Consider the following 25,195-nt stretch of genomic DNA (forward strand, 5'->3'; position numbering starts at 1 on the left):
GTGTGACTGTCTGTGTGTGTCTGTGTGTGTTGTGTCTGTGTGTGTCTGTGTGTGTCTGTGTGTGTGTGTCTGTGTGTGTGTTCTGTGTGTGTGTGTCTGTGTGTGTGTGACTGTGTGTGTGTGACTGTGTGTGTGTGCCTGTGTGTGTGTGACTGTGTGTGTGTGACTGTGTGTGTGTGCGTGTCTGTGTGCGTGTCTGTGTGCGTGTCTGTGTGCGTGTCTGTGTGCGTGTCTGTGTGCGGTCTGTGTGCGTGTCTGTGTGCTTGTGTGCATCTGTGTGTGTATCTGTGTGTGTATCTGTGTGTGTATCTGTGTGTGTGACTGTGTATCTGTGTGTATGTGTGTGTATGTGTGTGTATCTGTGTGTATCTGTGTGTATGTGTGTGTCTGTGTGTGTGACTGTGTCCCTGTCTATATATCTGTGTGTGTGTCTGTGTATCTGTGTGTGTGTCTGTGTGTGTGTGTCTGTGTGTGTGGTGTCTGTGTGTGTGTGTGTGTGTGTGTCTGTGTGTGTGTCTGTGTGTGTGTGTCTGTGTGGTGTGTGTCTGTGTGTCTGTGTGTGCTGTGTGTCTGTGTGTGTGTGTGTCTGTGTGTGTGTGTGTCTGTGTGTGTATCTGTCTGTGTGTGTATCTGTCTGTGTGACTGTGTGTGTGACTGTGTGTATGTCTGTGTGTGTGGCTGTGTATCTGTGTGTGTATCAGTGTGTATCTGTGTGTGTGACTGTGTATCTGTGTGTGTATGTGCGTGTGACTGTGTATCTGTGTGTGTATCAGTGTGTATCTGTGCATGTGACTGTGTGTGTGACTGTGTATCTGTGTGTATCTGTGTGTGTGACTGTATCTGTGTGTGTATCTGTGTGTGTGACTGTGTATCTGTGTGTGTGTTGCGTGTGTGGCTGTGTATCTGTGTGTGTATCAGTGTGTATCTGTGTGTGTGTGACTGTGTATCTGTGTGTATGTATGTGCGTGTGACTGTGTATCTGTGTGTGTATCAGTATGTATCTGTGTATCTGTGTGTATGTATGTGCGTGTGACTGTGTATCTGTGTGTGTATGTGTGTATCTGTGCGTGTGACTGTGTGTGTGACTGCGTATCTGTGTGTGTTTGTGTGTGTGACTGTGTATCTGTGTGTGTATCTGTGTGTGTGACTGTGTGTGTGTGACTGTGTGTGTGTGACTGTGTATCTGTGTGTATGTATGTGCGTGTGACTGTGTATCTGTGTGTGTATGTGTGTATCTGTGCGTGTGACTGTGTGTGTGACTGTGTATCTGTGTGTATCTGTGTGTGTGTGACTGTATCTGTGTGTGTATCTGTGTGTGTGACTGTGTATCTGTGTGTGTGTTTGCGTGTGTGGCTGTGTATCTGTGTGTGTATCAGTGTGTATCTGTGTGTGTGTGACTGTGTATCTGTGTGTATGTATGTGCGTGTGACTGTGTATCTGTGTGTGTATCAGTATGTATCTGTGTGTGTGACTGTGTATCTGTGTGTATGTATGTGCGTGTGACTGTGTATCTGTGTGTGTATGTGTGTATCTGTGCGTGTGACTGTGTGTGTGACTGCGTATCTGTGTGTGTTTGTGTGTGTGGCTGTGTATCTGTGTGTGTATCTGTGTGTGTGACTGTGTGTGTGACTGTGTGTGTGACTGTGTGTGTGTGTGACTGTATCTGTGTGTGTATCAGTGTGTGTGACTGTGTGTGTGGCTGTGTATCTGTGTGTGTATCTGTGTGTGTGACTGTGTGTGTGACTGTATCTGTGTGTGTATCAGTGGTATGTCTGTGTGTGTGTCTGTGAGACTGTGCGTGTGACTTTGCGTGTGACTGTGCGTGTGTCTGTACGTGTGACTGTGCGTATGTCTGTGTGTGTGTGTCTGTACGTGTGACTGTGTGTGTGTCTGTGTGTGTGTGTGTGTGTGTCTGTTGTGTGTGTATGTTTGTGTGTGTATGTTTGTGTGTGTCTGTGTGTGACTGTGTGTATGTTTGTGTGTGTCTGTGTGTGTGTCTGTGTGTGTGTCTGTGTGTGTGACTGTGTGTGTGTGTGTGTCTGTCTGTGTGTGTCTGTCTGTGTGTGTCTGTCTGTGTGTGTCTGTCTGTGTGTGTGAGTATGTTTGTGTGTGTCTGTGTGTGTGACTGTGTGTCTGTGTGTGACTGTGTGTATGTTTGTGTGTGTCTCTGTGTGTGTGTCTGTGTGTGTGACTGTGTGTGTGTGTGTCTGTCTGTGTGTGTCTGTCTGTGTGTGTCTGTGTGTGTGTCTGTGTGTGTGTGTCTGTGTGTGTGACTGTGTGTGTGTGTGTGACTGTGTGTGACTGTGTCTGCGCCTGTGTGTGCGCCTGTGTGTGCGCCTGTGTGTGCGCCTGTGTGTGCGTCTGTGTGTGCGTCTGTGTGTGCGTGACTGTGTGACTGTGTGTGACTGTGTGTGCGTCTGTGTGTGTGTGTCTGTGTGTGTGTCTGTGTGTGTCTGTGTGTGACTGTGTGACACTGTGTGTGACTGTGTGTGACTGTGTGTGACTGTGTGTGTGTGAGTGTGACTGTGTGTGACTGTGTGTGCGTCTGTGTGTGCGTCTGTGTGTGCGTCTGTGTGTGCGTCTGTGTGTGCGTGACTGTGTGACTGTGTGTGACTGTGTGTGCGTCTGTGTGTGCGTCTGTTTGTGTGTGTCTGTGTGTGTGTCTGTGTGAATGTGTGTGTGACTGTGTGTGTGTCTGTGTGAATGTGTGTGTGACTGTATGTGTCTGTGTGTGTGTCTGTGTGTGTGTCTGTGTGTGTGTCTGTGTGACTGTGTGTGTGACTGTGTGTGTGTGTGTGTGTCTGTGTGTGTGTGTGTGTGACTGTGTGTGTGTCTGTGTGTGTGTGTGTGTGAATGTGTGTGTGTCTGTGTGTGTGTCTGTGTGACTGTGTGTGACTGTGTGTGACTGTGTGTGTGTGTGTGTCTGTGTGTGACTGTGTGTGACTGTGTGTGTGTCTGTGTGTGTGTCTGTGTGTGTGTCTGTGTGACTGTGTGTGACTGTGTGTGACTGTGTGTGTGTGTGTGTGTCTGTGTGTGTGTGTGACTGTGTGTGTGTCTGTGACTGTGTGTCTGTGTGTGTGTGTGTGTGACTGTGTGTGGTCTGTGTGTGTGTGTGACTGTGTGTGTGTGACTGTGTGTGTGTGTGACTGTGTGTGTGTCTGTGTGTGTGTGTGACTGTGTGTGTGTGACTGTGTGTGTGTGTGTGTCTGTGTGTGTGTGTGTGTGACTGTGTGTGTGACTGTGTGTGTGTGACTGTGTGTGTGTGACTGTGTGTGTGTGACTGTGTGTGTGTGACTGTGTGTGTGTGACTGTGTGTGTGTGACTGTGTGTGTGTGACTGTGTGTGTGTGTGACTGTGTGTGTGTGACTGTGTGTGTGTGGACTGTCTGTGTGTGTGTCTGTGTGTGTGTCTGTGTGTGTGTCTGTGTGTGTGTCTGTGTCTGTGTGTGTGACTGTGTGAGTGTGACTGTGTGTGAGTGTGACTGTGTGTGACTGTGTGTGTGTGTGACTGTGTGTGGTGTGACTGTGTGTGTGTGTGACTGTGTATGTCTGTGTGTGTCTGTGTGTGTGTCTGTAGCATGTTCACTGACCAGGTGTATAACAGTTGAATCCCCTGTCAGAATGTCTGAGAAGACGATGCAGCCAGAATGTCTGCAAAGAGAGCAGACAAGCAGAGTGGGTGTAGAATCTGCTGTAAACTCTCGGGTAGAAAACTCCAGTAATATCACTGGGAGGCTGAGCCCACCTGGTGGTGACAGGCCGGAATCTGCTGAATCTGTGAAGGTGATCGCCCCAGAGGCAGACTCATCGTCTGGGAGTTCTAATGGATGGCCATCCGGAAAAGATTCAAACTCACCAAAGGTTTGCGACACCGCCGCATTCTGAAGAGGTCCCAGCCGGCAAGGACCTCAAAAAGAGACCAAAGAACAGAGAAAGGTACAGCACAGGAACAGGCCCTTCGGCCCTCCCAGCCCGTGCTGACCTACTGCCCGTCTAAACTACAATCTTCTCCACTTCCACCAGAGGGGAAATTCCTTCACACAGAGGGTGGTGAGTGTCCTGGAACGGGCTGCCAGAGGCAGTGGGAGAGGCGGGTACGGTTTTGTCCTTTAAAAAGCAGTTACATGGGCCGGGTGGGTATAGAGGGTGGGTGCAGAGGGGGGGTGCAGAGGGGGGGTGCAGAGGGTCGATGCAGAGGGGGGGTGCAGAGGGTGGGTGCAGAGTGGGGGGTGCAGAGGGAGGGTGCAGAGGGGGGGTGCAGAGGGTGGTACAGAGGGTGGGTACAGAGGGTGGGTACAGAGGGTGGGTACAGAGGGTGGGTACAGAGGGTGGGTACAGAGGGTGGGTACAGAGGGTGGGTACAGAGAGGGGGTACAGAGAGGGGGTACAGAGAGGGGGTACAGAGAGGGGGTACAGAGAGGGGGTACAGAGAGGGGGTACAGAGGGTGGGTACAGAGGGTGGGTACAGAGGGTGGGTGCAGAGGGTGGGTGCAGAGGGTGGGTGCAGAGGGTGGGTGCAGAGGGTGGGTGCAGAGGGTGGTTGCAGAGGGTGGGTGCAGAGGGTGGGTGCAGAGGGTGGGTATAGAGGGTGGGTTATAGAGGGTGGGTATAGAGGGTGGGTATAGAGGGGTATGGGGTGGGTATAGAGGGTGGGTATAGAGGGTGGGTATAGAGGGTGGGTATAGAGGGTGGGTATAGAGGGTGGGTATAGAGGGTGGGTATAGAGGGTGGGTATAGAGGGTGGGTATAGAGGGTGGGTATAGAGGGTGGGTATAGAGGGTGGGTATAGAGGGGGGTATAGAGGGGGTATAGAGGGTGGGTATAGAGGGGGTATAGAGGGTGGGTATAGAGGGGGTATGGGGGTGGGTATAGAGGGTGGGTATAGAGGGTGGGTATAGAGGGTGGGTATAGAGGTATATGGGCAGAATGCGGGTAAGTGGGACTAGTTTAGTGATAGAAACTGGGCAGCATGGACAAGCTGGGCCGAAGGGCCTGTGTCCATGCTGTAAACATCTATGGCTCTATGACCTCAACAGCAAAAATCCTCAAATCGCTCAAACCCTTTTAATCCCTCTCACTTTTTTTGTATAAATTTAGAGTACCCAATTATTTTATTTTTTTCCCAATTAAGGGGCAATTTAGCACGGCCAATCCGCCTACTCTGCACATCTTTGGGTTGTGGGGGCGAAACCCACGCAGACACGGGGAGAATGTGCAAACTCCACACAGACAGTGACCCAGGGCTGGGATCGAACCTGGGACCTCAGCGCCGTGAGGCAGCAGGGCTAACCACTGCACCACGTGAGGCAGCAGTGCTAACCCACTGGGCCACCCCGTGAGGCAGCAGGGCTAACCCACTGGGCCACCCCGTGAGGCAGCAGGGCTAACCCACTGGGCCACCCCGTGAGGCTGCAGGGCTAACCCACTGGGCCACCCCGTGAGGGCAGCAGGGCTAACCCACTGGGCCACCCCGTGAGGCAGCAGGGCTAACCCACTGGGCCACTGGGCCACCCCGTGAGGCAGCAGGGCTAACCCACTGGGCCACCCCGTGAGGCTGCAGGGCTAACCCACTGGGCCACCCCGTGAGGCAGCAGGGCTAACCCACTGGGCCACCCCGTGAGGCAGCAGTGCTAACCCACTGGGCCACCCCGTGAGGCAGCAGGGCTAACCCACTGGGCCACCCCGTGAGGCAGAAGTGCTAACCCACTGGGCCACCCCGTGAGGGCAGCAGTGCTAACCCACTGGGCCACCCCGTGAGGCTGCAGGGCTAACCCACTGGGCCACCCCGTGAGGCAGCAGGGCTAACCCACTGGGCCACCCCGTGAGGCAGCAGTGCTAACCCACTGGGCCACCCCGTGAGGCAGCAGGGCTAACCCACTGGGCCACCCCGTGAGGCTGCAGGGCTAACCCACTGGGCCACCCCGTGAGGCAGCAGGGCTAACCCACTGGGCCACCCCGTGAGGCAGCAGGGCTAACCCACTGGGCCACCCCGTGAGGCAGCAGGGCTAACCCACTGGGCCACCCCGTGAGGCAGCAGGGCTAACCCACTGGGCCACCCCGTGAGGCAGCAGGGCTAACCCACTGGGCCACTGGGCCACCCCGTGGGGCAGCAGGGCTAACCCACTGGGCCACCCCGTGAGGCAGCAGGGCTAACCCACTGGGCCACCCCGTGAGGCAGCAGGGCTAACCCACTGGGCCACCCCGTGAGGCAGCAGGGCTAACCCACTAGGCCACTGGGCCACCCCGTGAGGCAGCAGGGCTAACCCACTGCGACACCGTGTCACCCCGTGAGGCAGCAGGGCTAACCCACTGGGCCACCCCGTGAGGCAGCAGGGCTAACCCACTGGGCCACCGTGTCACCCTCAACCCCTGCCCTTTTTAATCCTTTCCCTGCTTCCTGCTGTATGTTTATCTTGTGTGTGCCTGGCTGGAAGGTGGGATGGGGTTTTGGGAATAGTTTGACTCGATGGGCCGAATGCACTGTAGCATTCTGTGATCAGACCTTGTTGCATTACTTCCATTACGTGTTAATTTTTACTCTTGATATAAATGGAGTTAGATGATCAACCATCAGGGGCTGGAAGGGCCGAATGGTCTCCTCTTGCTTCTACGTTCGATGTTTCTATCTGTGTGTGCATGACTGTGAGCGTGTTTTTTAAAATTTGTTTATGGGATGTGGGTGTTGCTGGGCCGGCATTTATTGTCCATCCCGGAGGGCAATTCACAGCCAGCTACATCGCTGTGGGCCTGGAGTCACGTGTAGGCCAGACCGGGTAAGGACGGCAGATTTCCTTCTCTAAGGGGCATTAGTGACCCAGATGGGTTTTGACAACAATCGACAATGGTTTCCTGGTCATCATTACACTCTTAATTCCAGATTTAATTCTTAATTCTTAATTCCAGATTTTTATTGAAATCAAATTTCACCATCTGCAGTGACGGGATTTGAAGCTGGGCCCGCAGATCATTACTCTGGGTCTCTGGTTTACTAATCCAGTGTCAATACCACTAAGCCACTGCCTACCACGACATGCATGTTTGTGTGTGAGAGAGAGTGTTTCGAGTGTCTGTACGCAGTAAGCATGTTAGTAAGGGTGCAGAGGAGGTTCACCAGGATGTTGCCTGGTATGGAGGGTGCTAGCTATGAAGAAAGGTTGAGTAGATTAGGATTGTTTTCGTTGGAAAGACGGAGGTTGAGGGGAGCCTGATTGAGGTATACAAAATTGAGAGAGGTATGGACAGGGTGGATAGCAACAAGCTTTTTCCAAGAGTGGGGGTGTCAGTTACAAGGGGTCACGATTTCAAGGTGAGAGGGGGAAAGTTTAAGGGAGATGTGCGTGGAAAGTTTTTTACGCAGAGGGTGGTGGGTGCCTGGAACGCTTTACCAGCGGAGGTGGTAGAGGCGGGCACGATAGCATCAGTTAAGAGGCATCTAGACAGATATATGAACGGGCGGCAACAGAGGGAAGTAGACCTTGGAAAATAGGGGACAGGTTTAGATAAAGGATCTGGATCAGCGCAGGCTGGGAGGGCCAAAGGGTCTGTTCCTGTGCTGTAATTTTCTTTGTTCTTTGTTCTTTGTATATGTATGACTCATACCTGTAGTTTCCTTCTGTATCGCTCAATCTCTTCAAAGTTGTTTAGGATCCTGTTGCACCCCTCCATCAGCTGCTGCTCACCTTTCTGGGTTGATTTGCAGATTTGTAACGTGTTGTTAACAGAACTTTGGATAATGGTAAGCCTGAGGGAGGTCCATCAATCTCGGGTGAGAATGACTGAGGTCCAAGCCTCCCAACACCCCCCCCCCCCCCCCCCCGACCTCCCCACCCCCCCGACCTCCCCCCCCCCCCCGACCTCCCCACCCTCCCACCCCCCCCCCCCCGACCTCCCCACCCTCCCAACCCCCCCCCCCGACCTCCCCCCCCTCCCAACCCCCCCCCCCCCCCGACCTCCCCACCCTCCCAACCCCCCCCCCACCCCCGACCTCCCCCCCCTCCCAACCCCCCCCCCCGACCCCCCCACCCTCCCAACCCCCCCCCCCCCCCCTCCCCCCCCTCCCAACCCCCCCCCCCCCCCCGACCTCCCCACCCTCCCAACCCCCCCCACCCCCGACCTCCCCACCCTCCCAACCCCCCCCCCCCCCCCCCCGGACCTCCCCACCCTCCCAACCACCCACCCACCCACCCATCCCACACCCACTCAGCTGGTGAATCAGTACCTCCTCCATGTTGAACACAGAGGACAAAGCCTCTGTATTTGGAGAACTCTTTATGATCAATACCATCGACTGAATGGCCCATTGCTATTCTGGATCATACCAGAGGGTAATACACTTACATTTCCATATAGAGCGTAGCCAGCCTGCGGAGGTGACTGAGTTCAGACACACTCTCCTGGAGATCACTTGGGCAATTCCTCATTCGTCCAGATTCTCTAAAATAATCCAAAGTTTCTCCAGATTCTTGCTGCACATCCGCAACATTACACATCTGCTCCTGCAGCCAGGGAACAGTCCCATTCAGAGAGAAGGGAGAGGGTGAGAAATATCAGCGTGTGTTAGATACAGATCCCTTCGATAGAAAATAAAACTCCCTATGTCCTTTCAAACACTCCCAGGACAGGTACAGCACGGGGATAGATACAGAGTAAAGCTCCCTCTACACTGTCCCCATCAAACACTCCCAGGACAGGTACAGCACGGAGTTAGATACAGAGTAAAGCTCCCTCTACACTGTCCCCATCAAACACTCCCAGGACAGGTACAGCACGGGGTTAGATACAGAGTAAAGCTCCCTCTACACTGTCGCCATCAAACACTCCCAGGACAGGTACAGCACGGGGTTAGATACAGAGTAAAGCTCCCTCTACACTGTCGCCCATCAAACACTCCTAGGACAGGTACAGCACAGGGTTAGATACAGAGTAAAGCTCCCTCTACACTGTCCCCATCAAACTCTCCCAGAACAGGTACAGCACGGGGTTAGATACAGAGTAAAGCTCCCTCTACACTGTCCTCATCAAACACTCCCAGGACAGGTACAGCACGGGGTTAGATACAGAGCAACGGGGTTGGATACAGAGTAACAGGGTTAGAAACAGGGTAACAGGGTTAGATACAGAGTAACGGGGTTGGATACAGAGTAACGGGGTTGGATACAGAGTAACGGGGTTGGATACAGAGTAACGGGGTTGGATACAGAGTAACGGGGTTGGATACAGAGTAACGGGGTTGGATACAGAGTAACGGGGTTGGATACAGAGTAACGGGGTTGGATACAGAGTAACGGGGTTGGATACAGAGTAACGGGGTTAGATACAGAGTAACGGGGTTAGATACAGAGTAACGGGGTTGGATACAGAGTAACGGGGTTGGATACAGAGTAACGGGGTTAGATACAGAATAACGGGGTTAGATACAGAGTAACGGGGTTGGATACAGAGTAACGGGGTTGGATACAGAGTAACGGGGTTGGACACAGAGTAACGGGGTTGGATACAGAGTAACGGGGTTAGATACAGAGTAACGGGGTTAGATACAGAGTAACGGGGTTAGATACAGAGTAACGGGGTTAGATACAGAGTAACGGGGTTGGATACAGAGTAACAGGGTTAGATACAGACTAACACGGTTGGACACAGAGTAAAGCTCCCTCCACACAGTTTGCAGTGATGTGCAGTTCCAGTTTTTGATTTTGAACCATTTCACTTACAGATAGTTTGATCTGGGTGACGTTTTCACTGTTTGGAATGAATTCTTCGATCCAGGACTGTACAGATTTGATTGTTTCCTTGTGTTTGATAATTTGGGTTTGAATCTGGATATAAAACACAGAGAGTACTGGCTCTTTTCGAAAGCAGTGTTTACATCAGAACGGTCGTACTGTGTTTGATGCGATTACCCTGCACCAAACCCATTGACTGTGTTATCACTTCCCAAATACATCCTCATTTTCCCGGAACTCCGTGTTTGAATCGCTGTATTCCGTACTTTGCCCTGTCACAGTGTTGTCCTGTCTGACTGTGACACGGGTAATCCTGCCCCTCTGGCACTTCCCAACCTGTCTGCTCCCTTTCACACAGTTTAATCTCACCATCCTCCCCAGCCTGCTTCCCTGCCATCTAGCTGCTGCCTGCTGCTGCCATGCTGATGTATCGAACCACAGCCCGAGAATCATTGGGAATGGGTTCTTTCCTGCTCCTGTACATCACCTGTGGCCTCCCCCAAGGATCCCTCAGATTTCCCATCCAATATGCTGCCTTTCCACAGGAACGCTGACAACTCTCAACATCAGCACCCCCTCTCCATCCTCCACTGTGACTGTGTGATCAGGCAGCCCCTTGGACACCTGGATGTGCAGAGATCTCCGGGATGGACAGAGATCTCCGGGATGGGCAGAGATCTCCGGGATGGGCACAGATCTCCGGGATGGGCAGAGATCTCCGGGATGGGCAGAGATCTCCGGGATGGGCAGAGATCTCCGGGATGGACAGAGATCTCCGGGATGGGCAGAGATCTCCGGGATGGGCAGAGATCTCCGGGATGGGCAGAGATCTCCGGGTTGGGCAGAGATCTCCGGGATGGACAGAGATCTCCGGGATGGACAGAGATCTCCGGGATGGACAGAGATCTCCGGGATGGACAGAGATCTCCGGGATGGGCATCTCCGGGATGGGCACAGATCTCCGGGATGGACAGAGATCTCCGGGATGGCAGAGATTCCAGGATGGGCAGAGATCTCCGGGATGGACAGAGTACTCCGGGATGGACAGAGATCTCCGGGATGGACAGAGATCTCCGGGATGGGCACAGATCTCCAGGATGGGCAGAGATCTCCGGGATGGACAGAGTACTCCGGGATGGACAGAGATCTCCGGGATGGGCAGAGATTCCAGGATGGGCAGAGATCTCCGGGATGGACAGAGATCTCCGGGATGGACAGAGATCTCCGGGATGGACAGAGATCTCCGGGATGGACAGAGATTCCAGGATGGGCAGAGATCTCCGGGATGGACAGAGATCTCCAGGATGGACAGAGATCTCCGGGATCGACAGAGATCTCCGGGATCGACAGAGATCTCCGGGATCGACAGAGATCTCCGGGATCGACAGAGATCTCCGGGATGGACAGAGATCTGTTAACGGTCCCAGACTAAACCAGTCTATTCAGAACGTCAGTGTCCGCTCCAGGGTGAGCCCCTGACATCCTATTTGCTCGATCGCTAAGAAATCTGTTTCCATCTCTGTAACATTGCCCAACCGCACCTTGTCCCAGCACCTCAAAAACCCTCAACCTGTCTTTTCCTCTCGAATCAACTATTCCATCCACTCCACCAGCTCTCGCACTGTATGCTCAATTTGTAAACTTCAGGTCACCGAATAATAATAATTTTTTTTTTTTTTTATAACTTTAGATTACCCAATTATTTTTTCCAATTAAGGGGTAATTTAGCATGGCCAATCCACCTACCCTGCACATCTTTGGGTTGTGGGGGCGAAACCCACGCAGACACGGGGAGAATGTGCAAACTCCACATGGATAGTGACCCAGAGCCGGGATCGAACCTGGGACCTCAGCGCCGTGAGGCGGTTGTGCTAACCACTAGGCCACCGTGCTGCCCCGAATAATAATAATAATCGTTATTGTCACAAGTACGATTATATTAACACTGAAATGCAATTACTGTGAAAGTACAAACTCTGCTGCCCATGTCATAACGCATAACGCAGGGATCCTGTTCCCTTATCGCTCCCTGTGCTCGGAATCTGTACCTACTTCCAGGCAAGCATTGTCACAATTTTATTTTTATTTTTCAAATTCCTCAATAACCACTATAATAATAATCTTTCAGTGTCACGAGTAGGCTTCAATGAAGTTACTGTGAAAAGCCCCTAGTCGCCACATTCCGGCACCTGTTCGGGGAGGCTGGTACGGGAATCGAACCGTGCTGCTGGCCTGCCTTGGTCTACTTTAAAAGCCAGCGATTTAGCCCTGTGCTAAACCAGCCCCGTGCTGCCCGTCTAAACTAAAATCTTCTACACTTCCTGGGTCCGTATCCGTCTATTCCCATCCTATTCATGTATTTGTCAAGATGTCCCTTAAATGTCACTATCGTCCCTGCTTCCACCGCCTCCTCCGGCAGCGAGTTCCAGGCACCCACTACCCTCTGTGTAAAAAACTTGCCTCATACATCTCCTCTAAACCTTGCCCCTCGTACCTTCAACCTATGCCCCCTAGTAATTGACCCCTCTACCCTGGGTAAAAGCCTCTGACTATCTACTCTGTCTCTGCCCCTCAGAATTTTGTAGACCTCTATCAGGTCGCCCCTCAACCTCCGTCGTTCCAGTGAGAACAAACCGAGTTTATTCAACCGCTCCTCATAGCTAATGCCCTCCATACCAGGCAACATCCGGGCAAATCTCTTCTGCACCCTCTCTAAAGCCTCCACATCATTCTGGTAGTGTAATCATCAGTCTGAGGAATTCTGAGGGTCATTAGCCTGAGGAATTCTCTGAGGATTGATAGTCTGAGGAATTCACTTCCACAGAGAGCAGTGGAGGCTGCATCAATGAATTTATTCAAAGACGAGTTGGAGGGATTTTTGATTGCCAAGTGAGTCAAAGGTTATGGGCCAGCAAGAATTGAGACGTAATCGGCTCAGGCAGGATCTTACTGATTGGCGGAACAGGCTGAATGGCCTCCTGGGCTGTTTAGCACAGAGCTAAATCGCTGGCTTTTAAAGCAGACCAAGCAGGCCAGCAGCCCGGTTTCAATTCCCGTACCAGCCTCCCCGAACAGGCACCGGAATGTGGCGACTAGGGGCTTTTCACAGTAACTTCACTGAAGCCTACTCGTGACAATAAGCGATTTTCATTTCTCATTTGATGATCCCAATTACCTCATAGTGAGCAATCAGCTTGCCAATCAGTCGAAGAGTCACTGTGCGGTTTCCAGAGACAATGTCGTGTGTTGTGATATTTCTCAGGTTTACCTGCGGAGGGAAAGACGGAATCATTTCTCACCAACTCATTCTTCCCTCTGCATTTGGTCAATCACGACACTCCTGCTAAAGTCATACACTCACAACCCACTTCAGAGCCAGTGCCCATCACACTGTACCCCAGAGAGAGCCAGTGCCCATCACACTGTACCCCAGTGAGAGCCAGTGCCCAACACACTGTATCCCAGACAGAGAGCCAGTGCCCATCACTCTGTATCCCAGAGAGAGCCAGTGCCCATCACACTGTACCCAGAGAGAGCCAGTGCCCATCACACTGTACCCCAGAGAGAGCCAGTGCCCATCACACTGTACCCCAGAGAGAGCCAGTGCCCATCACACTGTACCCAGAGAGAGCCAGTGCCCATCACACTATCCCAGAGAGAGCCAGTGCCCATCACACTGTACCCAGAGAGAGCCAGTGCCCATCACTCTGTATCCCAGAGAGAGCCAGTGCCCATCACACTGTATCCCAGAGAGAGCCAGTGCCCATCACACTGTATCCCAGAGAGAGCCAGTGCCCAACACACTGTATCCCAGAGAGAGCCAGTGCCCATCACACTGTATCCCAGAGAGAGCCAGTGCCCATCACACTGTATCCCAGAGAGAGCCAGTGCCCAACACACTGTATCCCAGAGAGAGCCAGTGCCCATCACACTGTATCCCAGAGAGAGCCAGTGCCCATCACACTGTACCCCATAGAGAGCCAGTGCCCATCACACTGTATCCCAGTGAGAGCCAGTGCCCATCACACTGTATCCCAGAGAGAGCAGGTGCCCATCACACTGTACCCCATAGAGAGCAAGTGCCCATCACACAGTATCCCAGAGGGAGCCGGTGCCCATCACACTGTACCCCAGAGAGAGCCGGTGCCCAACACACTGTATCCCAGAGAGAGCCAGTGCCCATCAACCTGTATCCCAGAGAGAGCCAGTGCCCAACACACTGTATCCCAGAGAGAGCCAGTGCCCATCACACTGTATCCCAGAGAGAGCCAGTGCCCATCACACTGCACCCAGAGAGAGCCAGTGCCCATCACACAGTATCCCAGAGAGAGCCAGTGCCCATCACACTGTGCCCAGAGAGAGCCAGTGCCCATCACTCTGTATCCCAGAGAGAGCTAGTGCCCATCACACTGTATCCCAGAGAGAGCCAGTGCCCATCACACTGTATCCCAGAGAGAGCCAGTGCCCAACACACTGTATCCCAGAGAGAGCCAGTGCCCATCACACTGTATCCCAGAGAGAGCCAGTGCCCATCACACTGTACCCCATAGAGAGCCAGTGCCCATCACACTGTATCCCAGTGAGAGCCAGTGCCCATCGCACTGTATCCCAGAGAGAGCCAGTGCCCATCACACTGTACCCCATAGAGAGCAAGTGCCCATCACACTGTATCCCAGAGAGAGCCAGTGCCCATCACACTGTACCCCAGAGAGAGCCAGTGCCCATCACACTGTATCCCAGAGAGAGCCAGTGCCCATCACACTGTATCCCAGAGAGAGCCAGTACCCATCACTCTGTATCCCAGAGAGAGCCAGTGCCCAACACACTGAATCCCAGAGAGAGCCAGTGCCCAACACACTGTATCCCAGAGAGAGCCAGTGCCCAACACACTGTATCCCAGAGAGAGCCAGTGCCCATCACACTGTATCCCAGAGAGAGCCAGTGCCCAACACACTGTATCCCAGAGAGAGCCAATGCCCAACACACTGTATCCCAGAGAGAGCCAGTGCCCATCACACTGTATCCCAGAGAGAGCCAGTGCCCAACACACTGTATCCCAGAGAGAGCCAGTGCCCATCACACTGTATCCCAGAGAGAGCCAGTACCCATCACTCTGTATCCCAGAGAGAGCCAGTGCCCAACACACTGTATCCCAGAGAGAGCCAGTGCCCAACACACTGTATCCCAGAGAGAGCCAGTGCCCAACACACTGTATCCCAGAGAGAGCCAGTGCCCATCACACTGTATCCCAGAGAGAGCCAGTGCCCATCACACTGTATCCCAGAGAGAGCCAATGCCCAACACACTGTATCCCAGAGAGAGCCAGTGCCCATCACACTGTATCCCAGAGAGAGCCAGTGCCCATCACACTGTATCCCAGAGAGAGCCAGTGCCCATCACACTGTATCCCAGAGAGAGCCAGTGCCCATCACACTGTACCCCATAGAGAGCCAGTGCCCATCACACTGTATCCCAGTGAGAGCCAGTGCCCATCACACTGTATCCCAGAGAGAGCAGGTGCCCATCACACTGTACCCCATAGAGAGCAAGTGCCCATCACACAGTATCCCAGAGGGAGCCGGTGCCCATCACACTGTACCCCAGAGAGAGCCGGTGCCCAACACACTGTATCCCAGAGAGAGCCAGTGCCCATCACACTGTATCCCAGAGAGAGCCAGTGCCCAACACACTGTATCCCAGAGAGAGCCAGTGCCCATCACACTGTATCCCAGAGAGAGCCAGTGCCCATCACACTGCACCCAGAGAGAGCCAGTGCCCATCACACAGTATCCCAGAGAGAGCCAGTGCCCATCACACTGTGCCCAGAGAGAGCCAGTGCCCATCACTCTGTATCCCAGAGAGAGCTAGTGCCCATCACACTGTATCCCAGAGAGAGCCAGTGCCCATCACACTGTATCCCAGAGAGAGCCAGTGCCCAACACACTGTATCCCAGAGAGAGCCAGTGCCCATCACACTGTACCCCATAGAGAGCCAGTGCCCATCACACTGTATCCCAGTGAGAGCCAGTGCCCATCACACTGTATCCCAGAGAGAGCCAGTGCCCATCACACTGTACCCCATAGAGAGCAAGTGCCCATCACACTGTATCCCAGAGAGAGCCAGTGCCCATCACACTGTACCCCAGAGAGAGCCAGTGCCCATCACACTGTATCCCAGAGAGAGCCAGTGCCCATCACTCTGTATCCCAGAGAGAGCTAGTGCCCATCACACTGTATCCCAGAGAGAGCCAGTGCCCATCACACTGTATCCCAGAGAGAGCCAGTGCCCAACACACTGTATCCCAGAGAGAGCCAGTGCCCAACACACTGTATCCCAGAGAGAGCCAGTGCCCATCACACTGTACCCCATAGAGAGCCAGTGCCCATCACACTGTATCCCAGTGAGAGCCAGTGCCCATCACACTGTATCCCAGAGAGAGCCAGTGCCCATCACACTGTACCCCATAGAGAGCAAGTGCCCATCACACTGTATCCCAGAGAGAGCCAGTGCCCATCACACTGTACCCCAGAGAGAGCCAGTGCCCATCACACTGTATCCCAGAGAGAGCCAGTGCCCATCACACTGTATCCCAGAGAGAGCCAGTACCCATCACTCTGTATCCCAGAGAGAGCCAGTGCCCAACACACTGTATCCCAGAGAGAGCCAGTGCCCATCACACTGTATCCCAGAGAGAGCCAGTGCCCAACACACTGTATCCCAGAGAGAGCCAGTGCCCATCACACTGTATCCCAGAGAGAGCCAGTACCCATCACTCTGTATCCCAGAGAGAGCCAGTGCCCAACACACTGTATCCCAGAGAGAGCCAGTGGCCAACACACTGTATCCCAGAGAGAGCCAGTGCCCAACACACTGTATCCCAGAGAGAGCCAGTGCCCATCACACTGTATCCCAGAGAGAGCCAGTGCCCATCACACTGTATCCCAGAGAGAGCCAATGCCCAACACACTGTATCCCAGAGAGAGCCAGTGCCCATCACACTGTATCCCAGAGAGAGCCAGTGCCCAACACACTGTATCCCAGAGAGAGCCAGTGCCCATCACACTGTATCCCAGAGAGAGCCAGTGCCCATCACACTGTACCCCATAGAGAGCCAGTGCCCATCACACTGTATCCCAGTGAGAGCCAGTGCCCATCACACTGTATCCCAGAGAGAGCAGGTGCCCATCACACTGTACCCCATAGAGAGCAAGTGCCCATCACACAGTATCCCAGAGGGAGCCGGTGCCCATCACACTGTACCCCAGAGAGAGCCGGTGCCCAACACACTGTATCCCAGAGAGAGCCAGTGCCCATCACACTGTATCCCAGAGAGAGCCAGTGCCCAACACACTGTATCCCAGAGAGAGCCAGTGCCCATCACACTGTATCCCAGAGAGAGCCAGTGCCCATCACACTGCACCCAGAGAGAGCCAGTGCCCATCACACAGTATCCCAGAGAGAGCCAGTGCCCATCACACTGTGCCCAGAGAGAGCCAGTGCCCATCACTCTGTATCCCAGAGAGAGCTAGTGCCCATCACACTGTATCCCAGAGAGAGCCAGTGCCCATCACACTGTATCCCAGAGAGAGCCAGTGCCCAACACACTGTATCCCAGAGAGAGCCAGTGCCCATCACACTGTACCCCATTGAGAGCCAGTGCCCATCACACTGTATCCCAGTGAGAGCCAGTGCCCATCACACTGTATCCCAGAGAGAGCCAGTGCCCATCACACTGTACCCCATAGAGAGCAAGTGCCCATCACACTGTATCCCAGAGAGAGCCAGTGCCCATCACACTGTACCCCAGAGAGAGCCAGTGCCCATCACACTGTATCCCAGAGAGAGCCAGTGCCCATCACACTGTATCCCAGAGAGAGCCAGTGCCCATCACTCTGTATCCCAGAGAGAGCCAGTGCCCAACACACTGTATCCCAGAGAGAGCCAGTGCCCAACACACTGTATCCCAGAGAGAGCCAGTGCCCAACACACTGTATCCCAGAGAGAGCCAGTGCCCATCACACTGTATCCCAGAGAGAGCCAGTGCCCATCACACTGTATCCCAGAGAGAGCCAATGCCCAACACACTGTATCCCAGAGAGAGCCAGTGCCCATCACACTGTATCCCAGAGAGAGCCAGTGCCCAACACACTGTATCCCAGAGAGAGCCAGTGCCCAACACACTGTATCCCAGAGAGAGCCAGTGCCCAACACACTGTATCCCAGAGAGAGCCAGTGCCCATCACACTGTATCCCAGAGAGAGCCAGTGCCCATCACACTGTATCACAGAGAGAGCCAATGCCCAACACACTGTATCCCAGAGAGAGCCAGTGCCCATCACACTGTATCCCAGAGAGAGCCAGTGCCCAACACACTGTATCCTAGAGAGAGCCAGTGCCCATCACACTGTATCCCAGAGAGAGCCAGTGCCCATCACACTGCACCCAGAGAGAGCCAGTGCCCATCACACAGTATCCCAGAGAGAGCCAGTGCCCATCACACTGTGCCCAGAGATAGCCAGTGCCCATCACTCTTCATCCCAGAGAGAGCCAGTGCCCATCACACTGTATCCCAGAGAGAGCCAGTGCCCATCACACTGTATCCCAGAGAGAGCCAGTGCCCAACACACTGTATCCCAGAGAGAGCCAGTGCCCATCACACTGTATCCCAGAGAGAGCCAGTGCCCATCACACTGTATCCCAGAGAGAGCCAGTGCCCAACACACTGTATCCCAGAGAGAGCCAGTGCCCATCACACTGTATCCCAGAGAGAGCCAGTGCCCATCACACTGTACCCCATAGAGAGCCAGTGCCCATCACACTGTATCCCAGTGAGAGCCAGTGCCCATCACACTGTATCCCAGAGAGAGCCAGTGCCCATCACACTGTACCCCATAGAGAGCAAGTGCCCATCACACTGTATCCCAGAGGGAGCCGGTGCCCATCACACTGTACCCCAGAGAGAGCCGGTGCCCAACACACTGTATCCCAGAGAGAGCCAGTGCCCATCACACTGTATCCAAGAGAGAGCCAGTGCCCAACACACTGTATCCCAGAGAGAGCCAGTGCCCATCACACTGTATCCCAGAGAGAGCCAGTGCCCATCACACTGCACCCAGAGAGAGCCAGTGCCCATCACACAGTATCCCAGAGAGAGCCAGTGCCCATCACTCTGTATCCCAGAGAGAGCCAGTGCCCAACACACTGTATCCCAGAGAGAGCCAGTGCCCATCACACTGTATCCCAGAGAGAGCCAGTGCCCAACACACTGTATCCCAGAGAGAGCCAGTGCCCATCACACTGTATCCCAGAGAGAGCCAGTGCCCAACACACTGTATCCCAGAGAGAGCCAGTGCCCATTACACTGTATCCCAGAGAGAGCCAGTGCCCATCACACTGCACCCAGAGAGAGCCAGTGCCCATCACACAGTATCCCAGAGAGAGCCAGTGCCCATCACACTGTGCCCAGAGATAGCCAGTGCCCATCACTCTTTATCCCAGAGAGAGCCAGTGCCCATCACACTGTACCCCAGAGAGAGCCAGTGCCCATCACACTGTATCCCAGAGAGAGCCAGTGCCCATCACACTGTATCCCAGAGAGAGCCAGTACCCATCACTCTGTATCCCAGAGAGAGCCAGTGCCCAACACACTGTATCCCAGAGAGAGCCAGTGCCCAACACACTGTATCCCAGAGAGAGCCAGTGCCCAACACACTGTATCCCAGAGAGAGCCAGTGCCCATCACACTGTATCCCAGAGAGAGCCAGTGCCCAACACACTGTATCCCAGAGAGAGCCAATGCCCAACACACTGTATCCCAGAGAGAGCCAGTGCCCATCACACTGTATCCCAGAGAGAGCCAGTGCCCAACACACTGTATCCCAGAGAGAGCCAGTGCCCATCACACTGTATCCCAGAGAGAGCCAGTGCCCATCACACTGCACCCAGAGAGAGCCAGTGCCCATCACACAGTATCCCAGAGAGAGCCAGTGCCCATCACACTGTGCCCAGAGATAGCCAGTGCCCATCACTCTTTATCCCAGAGAGAGCCAGTGCCCATCACACTGTATCCCAGAGAGAGCCAGTGCCCATCACACTGTATCCCAGAGAGAGCCAGTGCCCAACACACTGTATCCCAGAGAGAGCCAGTGCCCATCACACTGTATCCCAGAGAGAGCCAGTGCCCATCACACTGTATCCCAGAGAGAGCCAGTGCCCAACACACTGTGTCCCAGAGAGAGCCAGTGCCCATCACACTGTATCCCAGAGAGAGCCAGTGCCCATCACACTGTACCCCATAGAGAGCCAGTGCCCATCACACTGTATCCCAGTGAGAGCCAGTGCCCATCACACTGTATCCCAGAGAGAGCCAGTGCCCATCACACTGTACCCCATAGAGAGCAAGTGCCCATCACACTGTATCCCAGAGGGAGCCGGTGCCCATCACACTGTACCCCAGAGAGAGCCGGTGCCCAACACACTGTATCCCAGAGAGAGCCAGTGCCCATCACACTGTATCCCAGAGAGAGCCAGTGCCCAACACACTGTATCCCAGAGAGAGCCAGTGCCCATCACACTGTATCCCAGAGAGAGCCAGTGCCCATCACACTGCACCCAGAGAGAGCCAGTGCCCATCACACAGTATCCCAGAGAGAGCCAGTGCCCAACACACTGTACCCCAGAGAGAGCCAGTGCCCATCACACTGTATTCCAGAGAGAGCCAGTGCCCATCACACTGTATCCCAAAGAGAGCCAGTGCCCATCACACTGTATCCCAGTCAGAGCCAGTGCCCAACACACACTGTATCCCAGTGAGAGCCAGTGCCCATCACACTGTACCCCAGAGAGAGCCAGTGCCCAACACACTGTATCCCAGAGAGAGCCAGTGCCCATCACACTGTATCCCAGAGAGAGCCAGTGCCCAACACACTGTATCCCAGAGAGAGCCAGTGCCCATCACACTGTATCCCAGAGAGAGCCAGTGCCCATCACACTGCACCCAGAGAGAGCCAGTGCCCATCACACAGTATCCCAGAGAGAGCCAGTGCCCATCACACTGTGCCCAGAGATAGCCAGTGCCCATCACTCTTTATCCCAGAGAGAGCCAGTGCCCATCACACTGTATCCCAGAGAGAGCCAGTGCCCATCACACTGTATCCCAGAGAGAGCCAGTGCCCAACACACTGTACCCCAGAGAGAGCCAGTGCCCATCACACTGTATCCCAGAGAGAGCCAGTGCCCATCACACTGTATCCCAGAGAGAGCCAGTGCCCAACACACTGTATCCCAGAGAGAGCCAGTGCCCATCACACTATATCCCAGAGAGAGCCAGTGCCCATCACACTGTACCCCATAGAGAGCCAGTGCCCATCACACTGTATCCCAGTGAGAGCCAGTGCCCATCACACTGTATCCCAGAGAGAGCCAGTGCCCATCACACTGTACCCCATAGAGAGCAAGTGCCCATCACACTGTATCCCAGAGGGAGCCGGTGCCCATCACACTGTACCCCAGAGAGAGCCGGTGCCCAACACACTGTATCCCAGAGAGAGCCAGTGCCCATCACACTGTATCCCAGAGAGAGCCAGTGCCCAACACACTGTATCCCAGAGAGAGCCAGTGCCCATCACACTGTACCCCAGAGAGAGCCAGTGCCCATCACACTGCACCCAGAGAGAGCCAGTGCCCATCACACAGTATCCCAGAGAGAGCCAGTGCCCAACACACTGTACCCCAGAGAGAGCCAGTGCCCATCACACTGTATTCCAGAGAGAGCCAGTGCCCATCACACTGTATCCCAAAGAGAGCCAGTGCCCATCACACTGTATCCCAGTCAGAGCCAGTGCCCAACACACACTGTATCCCAGTGAGAGCCAGTGCCCATCACACTGTACCCCAGAGAGAGCCAGTGCCCGACACACTGTACCCCAGAGAGAGCCAGTGCCCATCACTCTGTATCCCAGTGAGAGCCAGTGCCCAGCACACTGTACCCAGAGAGAGCCAGTGCCCAACACACACTGTATCACAGAGAGAGCCAGTGCCCATCACACTGTATCCCAGAGAGAGCCAGTGCCCAACACACACTGTATCCCAGAGAGAGCCAGTGCCCATCAAACTGTATCCCAGAGAGAGCCAGTGCCCATCACACTGTACCCCATAGAGAGCCAGTGACAATCACACTGTACCCCAGTGACAGCCAATGCCCATCACACTGTACCCCAGTGAGAGCCAGTGCCCATCACACTGTACCCCAGTGAGAGCCAATGCCCATCACACTGTATCCCAGAGAGAGCCAGTGCCCATCACACTGTATCCCAGAGAGAGCCAGTGCCCATCACTCTGTATCCCAGAGAGAGCCAGTGCCCAACACACTGTATCCCAGAGAGAGCCAGTGCCCATCACACTGTATCCCAGAGAGAGCCAGTGCCCATCACACTGTATCCCAGAGAGAGCCAGTGCCCAACACACTGTATCCCAGAGAGAGCCAGTGCCCATCACACTGTATCCCAGCGAGAGCCAGTGCCCATCACACTGTACCCCATAGAGAGCCAGTGCCCATCACACTGTATCCCAGTGAGAGCCCGTGACTCACACTGTATCCCAGAGAGAGCCAGTGCCCATCACACTGTACCCCATAGAGAGCAAGTGCCCATCACACTGTATCCCAGAGAGAGCCAGTGCCCATCACACTGTACCCCAGAGAGAGCCAGTGCCCATCACACTGTATCCCAGAGAGAGCCAGTGCCCATCACACTGTATCCCAGAGAGAGCCAGTACCCATCACTCTGTATCCCAGAGAGAGCCAGTGCCCAACACACTGTATCCCAGAGAGAGCCAGTGCCCATCACTCTGTATCCCAGAGAGAGCTAGTGCCCAACACACTGTATCCCAGAGAGAGCCAGTGCCCATCACACTGTATCCCAGAGAGAGCCAGTGCCCATCACTCTGTATCCCAGAGAGAGCCAGTGCCCATCACACTGTATCCCAAAGAGAGCCAGTGCCCATCACACTGTATCCCAGTCAGAGCCAGTGCCCAACACACACTGTATCCCAGTGAGAGCCAGTGCCCATCACACTGTACCCCAGAGAGAGCCAGTGCCCAACACACTGTACCCCAGAGAGAGCCAGTGCCCATCACTCTGTATCCCAGTGAGAGCCAGTGCCCAGCACACTGTACCCAGAGAGAGCCAGTGCCCAACACACACTGTATCCCAGAGAGAGCCAGTGCCCATCACACTGTATCCCAGAGAGAGCCAGTGCCCAACACACACTGTATCCCAGAGAGAGCCAGTGCCCATCAAACTGTATCCCAGAGAGAGACAGTGCCCATCACACTGTATCCCAGAGAGAGCCAGTGCCCAACACACTGTATCCCAGAGAGAGCCAGTGCCCATCACTCTGTATCCCAGAGAGAGCCAGTGCCCATCACACTGTACCCCATAGAGAGCCAGTGACAATCACACTGTACCCCAGTGACAGCCAATGCCCATCACACTGTACCCCAGTGAGAGCCAGTGCCCATCACACTGTACCCCAGTGAGAGCCAATGCCCATCACACTGTATCCCAGAGAGAGCCAGTGCCCATCACACTGTATCCCAGAGAGAGCCAGTGCCCATCACACTGTATCCCAGAGAGAGCCAGTGCCCATCACACTGTATCCCAGAGAGAGCCAGTGTCCAACACACTGTATCCCAGAGAGAGCCAGTGCCCATCACACTGTATCCCAGAGAGAGCCAGTGCCATCACACTGTACCCCAGTGAGAGCCAGTGCCCATCACACTGTATCCCAGAAAGAGCCAGTGCCCATCACACTGTATCCCAGAGAGAGCCAGTGCCCATCACACTGTACCCGAGAGAGCCAGTGCCCATCACACTGTACCCCAGAGAGAGCCAGTGCCCATCACACTGTACCCCAGTGAGAGCCAGTGCCCATCACTCTGTATCCCAGAAAGAGCCAGTGCCCATCACACTGTATCCCAGAGAGAGCCAGTGTCCAACACACTGAATCCCAGAGAGAGCCAGTGCCCATCACACTGTACCCCATAGAGAGCCAGTGCCCATCACACTGTTTCCCAGAGAGAGCCAGTGCCCATCACACTTTATCCCAGAGAGAGCCAGTGCCCATCACTCTGTATCCCAGAGAGAGCCAGTGCCCATCACTCTGTATCCCAGTGAGAGCCAGTGCCCATCACACTGTATCCCAGAGAGAGCCAGTGCCCAACACACTGTACCCCAGAGAGAGCCAGTGCCCATCACACTGTACCCCATAGAGAGCCAGTGCCTATCACGCTGTACCGCAGAGAGAGCCAGTGCCGTCACACTGAATCCCAGAGAGAGCCAGTGCCCATCACACTGTACCCCATAGAGAGCCAGTGCCATCACACTGTATCCCAGAGAGAGCCAGTGCCCAACACACTGTACCCCAGAGAGAGCCAGTGCCCATCACACTGTACCCCAGAGAGAGCCAGTGCCCATCACACTGTACCCCAGTGAGAGCCAGTGCCCATTGAACTGTATCCCAGTGAGAGCCAGTGCCCATCGAACTGTACCCCAGTGAGAGCCAGTGCCCATCACACTGTACCCCATAGAGAGCCAGTGCCCATCACACTGTACCCCATAGAGAGCCAGTGCCCATCACACTGTATCCCAGTGAGAGCCAGTGCCCATCACACTGTACCCCATAGAGAGCCAGTGCCCATCACACTGTACCCCATAGAGAGCCAGTGCCCATCACACTGTATCCCAGTGAGAGCCAGTGCCCATCACACTGTATCCCAGTGAGAGCCAGTGCCCATCACACTGTCTGCACAAGGATATTTGTTGGATGTGGCAGGGGTTGGGAACCGATGCAGGAAGTCGGAGGGAAGTAAAACAGGGACAGAAACAAAAGCCATGAAGGAAAGAAGTGGAAGACAGAGAAACAGATTGACCTGTCTAGTATGGCAGGGGGGTGGGAATCAGAGCAACAGGTCAGTGGGAGAAATAACTGAGGGAGAGCTACAGAGTAAGGCCAGACAGAGAGTGGCTGGTCAACGCAGTGGGGCTGGTTGGCTGAAGTGCATTAGTTTCAATGTGAGGTGTATTTCAGGTAAGACAGATGAACGTAGAGGTTGGATTAGTACTTGGAACTATGATGTTGTTGCCATTACAGAGACCTGGTTGAAGGAAGGACAGGATTGGCAGCTAAACGTTCCAGCATTTAGATGTTTCAGGCGGGATAGAGGGGGATGTAAAAGGGGCGGGGGAGTTGTGCTACTGGTTAGGGAGAATATCACAGCTGTACTGCAGGAGGACACCTCAGAGGGCAGTGAGGCTATACGGGTAGAGATCAGGAACAGGAAGGGGGCAATCACAATGTTGGGTGTTTGCTACAGGCCTCCCAACAGCCAGGGGGAGATAGAGGAGCAGATAGGTAGGCAGATTTTGGAAAGATGCTGTTGCGGTGGGTGATTTTAACTTGCCCTATATTGACTG

The 25,195-nt window shown here is 54.2% G+C and overlaps 1 protein-coding gene across 1 annotated transcript in view; it reads left to right on the top strand.

Moving 5' to 3' along the window:
• Positions 1-10,987: 10,987 nt before the first annotated feature.
• LOC119965735 (FH2 domain-containing protein 1-like) overlaps positions 10,988-25,195 on the top strand; it is a 41,859-nt gene continuing 27,651 nt past the window's right edge. The window contains exon 1 of the mRNA XM_038796498.1: positions 10,988-11,188. Coding sequence (XP_038652426.1) covers positions 10,988-11,188 — 201 coding nt within the window. The remainder of the gene's footprint in view (positions 11,189-25,195) is intronic.

This window comes from Scyliorhinus canicula, chromosome 5, assembly GCF_902713615.1.
Source record: "Scyliorhinus canicula chromosome 5, sScyCan1.1, whole genome shotgun sequence".
Classification (NCBI taxonomy): Eukaryota; Metazoa; Chordata; class Chondrichthyes; order Carcharhiniformes; family Scyliorhinidae; genus Scyliorhinus; species Scyliorhinus canicula.